The sequence below is a fragment of the Plasmodium inui genome (genome assembly GCF_000524495.1).
Source record: "Plasmodium inui San Antonio 1 unplaced genomic scaffold supercont1.53, whole genome shotgun sequence".
Classification (NCBI taxonomy): domain Eukaryota; phylum Apicomplexa; class Aconoidasida; order Haemosporida; family Plasmodiidae; genus Plasmodium; species Plasmodium inui.
In genome coordinates, this window is record NW_008481887.1 from 7,705 (window position 1) to 15,453 (window position 7,749).

General features: G+C 41.5%; 1 protein-coding gene across 1 annotated transcript; it reads right to left on the minus strand.

The window, feature by feature from the left end:
- Positions 1-5,854: 5,854 nt before the first annotated feature.
- C922_05293 (hypothetical protein) lies at positions 5,855-7,068 on the minus strand (the record flags this gene model as incomplete). The annotated part of the gene is made up of 2 exons (XM_008820864.1): positions 5,855-5,940; positions 6,123-7,068. The coding sequence occupies 2 exons, from the start codon at positions 7,066-7,068 to the stop codon at positions 5,855-5,857; spliced, it is 1,032 nt and encodes a 343-aa protein (XP_008819086.1).
- Positions 7,069-7,749: the final 681 nt, after the last annotated feature.

Consider the following 7,749-nt stretch of genomic DNA (forward strand, 5'->3'; position numbering starts at 1 on the left):
ATAATAAGAAAATAAGAAACTAGCAGAAGAAAAAAGGGAGAAGATTATAGAAAAATGGAAGTAATAAGAAAAAAAAGGAAAAAAAACGAATCACAATAATTCCGCCGATGCTGCTCCCTCTAAAACAACCTATAAGAATGTACACATCAGATATCTATACGTAATTCTTTCATATTTCAGTGCCCCCAATTCAAAGGAACATCGTGAGCACATTCATCATATGATTCATTCGAATTCTCATACACTACTCTCCGAAATCAAGTGCAAATATGTATGAATTTTCCACCTTAGACCGGTGATTAATAACTAAATCTAAGGGACTCTGGTTTGTACATTACTCACTTTACCAATCTGTACATTAGACGTGGGACTTCAGAAGTACTGAATGAAGCTTTGCCTAAAAGAAAATACCACAATAGAAACAATACTTCAAGAGATATACAAATGACGGGGAATTGATATTGCATACGGCTAACAAACAGGATTTCTTATTGTACACCTAATTCTTATTTTAGCAATTTTGAAGTATCAGATGAGACAGCGGCGCAGCACGCGGATATCTCAAGCTATTCTTGCCTTGCACTTTTCAAAAAAGAACATCATATTCTAACTAATTGTAATCAAAATGCATTCGGTAAAACGGAAGCTACTGTATAACTTCATATAACTGGACTAAATATTTGTGACTATTCCTCTTCAATCCCTCCGCATCTATTCTGGGAATAACATTCCTATACCAGGACTCAGCAGCGGTAGCTACATGTCCGCAGGATATTGTGTCTTGGCGTCCCGTTAAATTGACATAGATCATATTTTAATAAACCCCTTATGGTTTAAGCTAAAAGGACATTCCCAAATAATGTCAGATGATTTCCCATTCTGAGCATATATTTCGCTCACAACTGAAATGTACAAATTCTTTATTTTCTCGTTGTTAAGGCATGATTGTCTGATTACTCCTTAAATATATCCCGAAGATGTTATTCCTGCTCCAATCCTGGTCATACAGAAGATAGGATTCTAATATAACTGTAACAACAGTGCTACTGAGCAATAAGACAACTTAGAATTCTATTGTTAGATATTACACTTACTAAATACACATCTACCCGTCCAAAAGGCCGTTCATTAATACTTATGGGTTGTCCTCCCTGAATCGGATGAATATTTATAAAGTGTCTATTTGCAATGTCCTAATAGGCCATTATAAATATCCTCTTCAATATGATCCCTCTGCTAGAGTAAAGCCTATCTTTGAATCACTACTAACATTTCCCACTTTTTTGCCTTCCTATGTCTGAAGCAATTCGCCTAATCTGAGGATCCCCTCTCACATTAGTGGAAGGTAGGGGCTTGGTACGGGATTCATATCGACTTTGTCACTCCTCTCCTGAGATAACATTTCTCATATTTCTCTAGAGTATATATAATGGAAGGGAGCAAGACTCTTCGTATGGGTAATAAAATTCCATTATAACCTTTCAAGAATAAATTGATCTATGAAAATACCATGTAAATAATTGTAAATATTTGCATTAGTAACTACATTAAGTCACAGAAATAAGATATATAAATGAGTGAGCAATAAATCTTTCTTCATTCGTCATAATTAAATTTAAACTAATAGTTAAGCTCTCTCATGCATAAGCTGGAATTTTTTCCTCTGATCTGACCAATAAGGGTTTATAGAGAGGTTAATTAGGGACTACTTAAAGGATTTTACTGGATGGGGCTATTTTTTTCCATATATTAGGAATATAGTCGAGTGTCCATTTCAGTGTAACAGACAAAAAGCGAGAAATTTCTCTGATGTATTGACTTCTTTGTACATTCTTTACTGAAGATACAAAATGTTCTTTTATTACCTCAGGAAGCCTTGTTTGTCATAATATTTTTCTTTACCCTTATCATAGAGATCTTCTCCCATGCCGAAAAATCTATACATGGCGGATTAATATGGAGAATTAAGAAAATATAGAGTACATCTAGAATCCCCATATGATGTATTAGAGACAACTCCTCCTGAAGCCAGTAGTAGGGGTCCGTGCTGTGATCCTTAAAATAATTAGATGTCTTATTTCTCTATAACTCTACGATAAATTATTGGGGATTCTGTAAATTCACCGGTTTGTTCACGACAGAATAATTTTTCTACAATACCAATTAATACTATAATATATCATGGTCATGGATGTGATTCTATAAGAAACAGCTGTTTACTCGCGATAGACAAAATCCTAGTATACCCAAATAAAATGACAATTCAATTGTAATCATCGATTATGTCTGGGTAAGATTACAGTCTTGTTATATTATTGTTGCCAATGAATAATTAATTACCTCAATTTTAATGATAATATAGTGCAGCAATAGTTACAGATATGTAGATACCTATATAGATGAATCCATATACTTATTCAAATTTTCTATTATTCCAACATAAAATTACAGGTACTTCTTTAAAATAAGGACAGAAGGGTTCGTAGTATTAATCAGAATTTTGTACTTTGATATCATTGATTATCACCATATGATAAATTCGTCTATACATCATAGCTCATATCATAAGGGATGCCATAATTTATAACGGCAACAGTTGTAATTCTTTGTCTTCGGTAGTAATTATATTCATCTCTGTTCTTCATATGCCTCTCAACTGACGTCAACACATAGTTCCGTAAGAGCAATATTTACATATGAATTGTATGGAGTACAGAATTCTCATACAAAAAGGAAAAATGATCTTATTATGGACTTGCTCCTCTTTTGACTGCTTAACAGACATCTAAAATGTTATATTACAATCAGATTTACTATTGAATCCTATATTATAAATCTATCAAAACAGAGAAAATTTACCACTCAAATAGAGTCATTTTCTATTACTATCATTATCTTAATATACAGAGATGAAAAGTTGATTCAGAAAATAGATAGCCTCTGCTTATTTAATAACTGCCATGTCCTCATTAAAAATTAAAATATAAAATACAGACCCCTCAGAAGACTAATCCTCGAAAGCAAAAGAATCACTGCAATGACATAGAAAGGAAATATATGTCTAGAGTAAATTATAGAGAGTAGTGTCTTATTAATAAAACCTCATCTGATGCGTCAAGGCATTTCCGGGTTCCCATTATGTACTGGAAAAGATAAAATAGAACAAAAGTCAAGATATAAAATGACGATACGAATATTTTCCTTACAAGTATAGGCCTATAGGAGAAGATGGTTCTAATTCGTCGCCTACAGATAGAAGCTCGCGTAGGATTCTTGTTAGGAAATGCAACTGCTTCATATTTACATTTGATCAGGATATGTCAGCAAGTATATTGATACCACCTTTCGTTAGCGTAAATGGAAATAAATAGTAATGAACAAGAGTAGGAATAAAAAAAAGAAAAAACAGTGTCCGCCCATAAGAGCTGAATGTGAGAAACTGAACCCACGACGATAAGTCAAAATCTTAACCCCGGTGTATAAGGACAAGTCCATAAATCCGGAGAAATGAGACGTATAAGCTACGCATTACCGCAGAGCAAATAGACCCAACAACCTAGACTGTAATCCAGGCAAGCAGACCAAGAAATGCAAAATCTGAAAAAACCTGAGCCCTAAACAGAATCTCGTCCCCTACCAACTAAATCCTAAATCCTGAACCAATAAAATCTAGAACCTAATCCACAGCTCATGACAGATGAAGCAACAAGCTGAGCCATAAGGCGTAGGCCCAAAAACATCCCCCTGAAGATTAAAGTATGGAGTTTAAACGTAAACCTAGCAGCTGAGAGCGGAAGGCTGAGGCTGTGAGAACTGAATGCTAATCGGACAACTCTGGAGACAAGAGGTGAAACTGAACCCTAAAGGATGAGCCATAAAGCTGAACCCTAAAAACAATGATCCAGAACCTAAAAATGAGCCTAATCGCAGAGGCCTAATGCCTCAACCCTGAACCATAAAGCCTAACAACAAAAAGCTAGACCCTAAACCAGAACACTAAGCCCAGAACCGTAACCACAGGGACCAGAAGGTGAAACCCTAAACACTAAAGCGTAAACCTAAATTCTAAGCCCGGAGAACCCTAACCTAAACCCTGAACCCTGAAACCTGAAGCCTGACCCCTAAACCCTGACCCTAAACCATAAACCCTAAATCTAAAGCCAAACCCTAAACCCCGGGAACACTGAACCCTAAACTCTGAACCCAGAACTCCCAACGCCTCGACCGCGACCCCCAAAACCTAAAACCAGACGTCCCAGTCTAAACAGTAAACCAACAAACTCCGAACACTAAACCCCCAATGTGACTGCCCGAATTCTAAACCCCCTATTCTAAACCCGGACGCGGGAACCCCAGGGTGAATGCTTGTTCTTGCACTCTAAACCCGGAATAGAACACTCTAATCATATTCTTCAATGACCTCACCTGTCCTCTTACAGCTTCCTCCTCAACCCCGCCGTTCTCAGCTGCTCCCCTACTTCCTCCAGTTTCAGCCTTTTGGCGTGCCGGTTTGATATCCTTGGGGACCCGTTTGGGGATCTGCTGCCGGTCGTGTATTTCCTTAGGTGTTCATTCCCTAATATATGGCGGACCTGTGACTACTCAGGGATTCTCCTTTGTTACCTCTAACTCCTGATGAAAAGTTGTCCTCCATACTAATCGGCAGTGTGAGTCGCCTTGAGCAGTTGGAGGGGGCCACACTATGTTTTAGGTGCTTGTACATCCTCCCGCTCATAAACGCCCATAACATTAACATAACGCTCGGTTATATTGGTCTGTGAAAGGGACTCGGGCGCCGATTCCTGATTTCTTCTTCTCCCACTTTGGGTTAACTATCCATTCCTGCCGCTGATATATTGCCATCTTCTGATCCGTTACTCTTCCCTTCTGCCAGGAATCCTGTGCGGGCCTCCGTAAGCTCTACGGATTGATCCTCCTAATTGGTGGCTCAGATTCGGCCGTAGGTTTCAGAGGTTTGTGCTGCTGGACGCGGTCAGGTACTGATCATCCCCTCCTCCCAAGCTAGGCGCCGGCGATCTCAACCTTCGCAGCCACTATCTCTGGCCAGTCAGAGTAGGGGGATTCTCTCAGACTCATGACGAGTAATTACTTGTCCTTGTCCTCCTCTAGTTTGATCTGCGGTGCCCATTTTGTCTTTGTCAATCGTGGTAGTGTGGACTTATTTTCCCCTTTCTTTAGTCCTTCCGTGGTTTAGGCTCCTGGAGAATAGCCGGCTGTGTTTTATCTTGTCCTTCTGTCTGTGGCAAATACGTCGCTCCCTCTTAGCTTGTTAGTTCCGTGCTTTGTGACCTCCTCTGTTGTTGGATTTGGCACTGATATTTTATAAATTTGTTTCACGCTGCTCTACCCCTTAGACATACCTATCCTGCTATCATGTTTACCTCCTTCCGCTGGGTCCTGTGTCTGGGTCAATTTCTCAACCTCATATCTCCTCGGATCTTGTCGTCTCCGTTTGTTTGGCGTTCCCTCTGTTCCTTGTTCCCGTCAAGCGGTTGTTTCCCCGGGAGGGGGGGATGGATCCGCCTTTTCTATTCTCTCGTAGGTGCTCCTCCCTGTTTAGGTTGGGGATTCCATACTTCTTCATTGGTTTCGGTTTATGCCCTCCCATACGCTAACCTCAGCTTCTGCCCTTGAGAATCTCCAGCGGTACTAAAGACTCTTCTCCAGATATACCAGGCAAACGGAACAGAAAATGCCAATACTCCACCCCCCCCTAAAGCTTTTGGTAAGACTGAAGACCCTTGTGTGGTTTCCACAGTGGGACTGTTTGGAATTGGACTTATTTGCTCGGTTTCCATCCTTAGTTGTAGCTTCTGCTCTTCTATCTGTTGGGTTATCCTTCGAGATTCTTCCTGTAAAAGATGGAATTTCTCATCAATTTCATCCTCCTGCCTGGTTTGTCTATCTTAACTCCTGGCCCTGTATGGGGGGACTGGGGCTGATTTTGTTCTCTCTATTTGAGGACTCGACCCCCCGCTCGGTTCAGTTGATCCGTCTTTCCTGGGGTTTCCATCTTCCCTTGTTGCTTGGGGTGGTCCCCTATCCCGCAATCTCGCATTCCGGAGATCCTTACTCAGCCGCCTAAGCCCCTTGACTTATACGGGCGGGGTCAGGTTGTCTGCATCCTCCTGTTGGACTGCTCCGTCTCGGGGGCTCTAGGACCTCCTTCCCTATTTCTTTTTGCCATGGGCTACTCTTCATCTCAGTTCTCTCGGTCTCTGGTCTTACCTGGTCATTTGTCCACTGTTGATCTTCTACAATCTCGCAAGCGCTGTTTTTGTTTTTGTGGTAACAGGCACTTCTCCAATTGGTCCCTGGCCACGTCCTATCCTGACACTGTAAGGCCGCCAAGCCTAATCCCCTAAATCCTGTGACTTTTGCCCAAAATTGTGAGACTGTGCCGTTTGTCGTTATATTTCTGTTTCCCAACTTCATCTTATTCTGTTCATTCTGGAAAAGGAACTGCATAACTTCTTTTGCCACTTGTTGTCCTCCCCACTCTTCGTACCATTGATAAAGAGCTCTACATACTTCGGTTTCATTGTAGCATAGTTCTTCTCCTTTACATCTACTTAGATTATTATAAACGGTGAGAAGGATTGCTATCAAATCCATGCATATCATCATACTCCTGTGCTCTTCTTTGGCGCCGTTCAAACTCTTCCCTAATCTCAGTGTTGTCCAATAGTTGTGCCTTGGATCTATAGGGCATGCGACGGTAGTTCCTCTGGATCCCTCCACTCCTAAGTTGTCTCCCCTACATTTTGTCTCCTCCCATTCGGATTCAGCCTCTTCGCTAAGGGTCAGATTTTGGTACCAGACTTCCAGATTTCTGCAAATGATCTTCGCTGCTTGTGTGGTCCATAGATGGATGCTACCGCCTTTCTTTCCCATCTTCTGCCACCTAGATATGCTTTCATCTTCCTCCTCGTAGTTGTACGATTTCAGATCCTCAATCTTGTTTGCGGCGTATACATCTCCTGTTTTGGTCCTTTCTCGTCTTGCTGTTTGTTCCCAATGTAACATAATCCTGTGAAATTGCCCCATGTTGGTTGCTGTTCCTCCAAAGATCCAGCCTTGACCCGCCGTTACTTGGCTGGGACTGTTAGTTGCTCCTCCTTGTAGATCCAGTTACTTGTTGTTTGGGATTTTCTTCGTCCTACTTTCCCTTCGGGACGCTTCCCTCCTCTGGTAGCTGTTTATCTTAACCCCTCCGGGGATTTAATCTTCCTCTATTCGTCCTTCCTCAGTCTGAACTTCTCGGGGTGTTTTGGTTATACCAGGCCCTCGTAACTTCCGCATCTGTCCTACTCCTCCTTCCTTCATTAATCAGTCGCTGCGTTGGCCCTTTGGAATTTAGCCCCTCCTTCTATTTCCCTCAGCTTCGTAGTGGAAGATCCCTCCTTCAGTCCAGGGGGTGCCCGCTCTTGACTGCGTCTCCTCTTGTCACGTATAACACAATGCTATCATCGGTCTCCCTTCTCTCTCCTCTTCGTTTTGTTCGTCCTTCATTTGGTTCTAGTCCGGCTGTCTTCGGTTTCCTTCCTTTATTTCCTGTTCCCTCGTTGATTGGAGGCCCTGATATTATTTGTCCTTAAGATTAATTGCCTCCCCTGACGAACCTGGGCTCGTCGTTGTCGTCCCTTCATTCTCTGCGTTGTCTGTGTTAAATCCTTCACCCCCCCCTTCCTTGACCTGGCGTACTCTGGGTGTTCCGGTTGGGCTTCT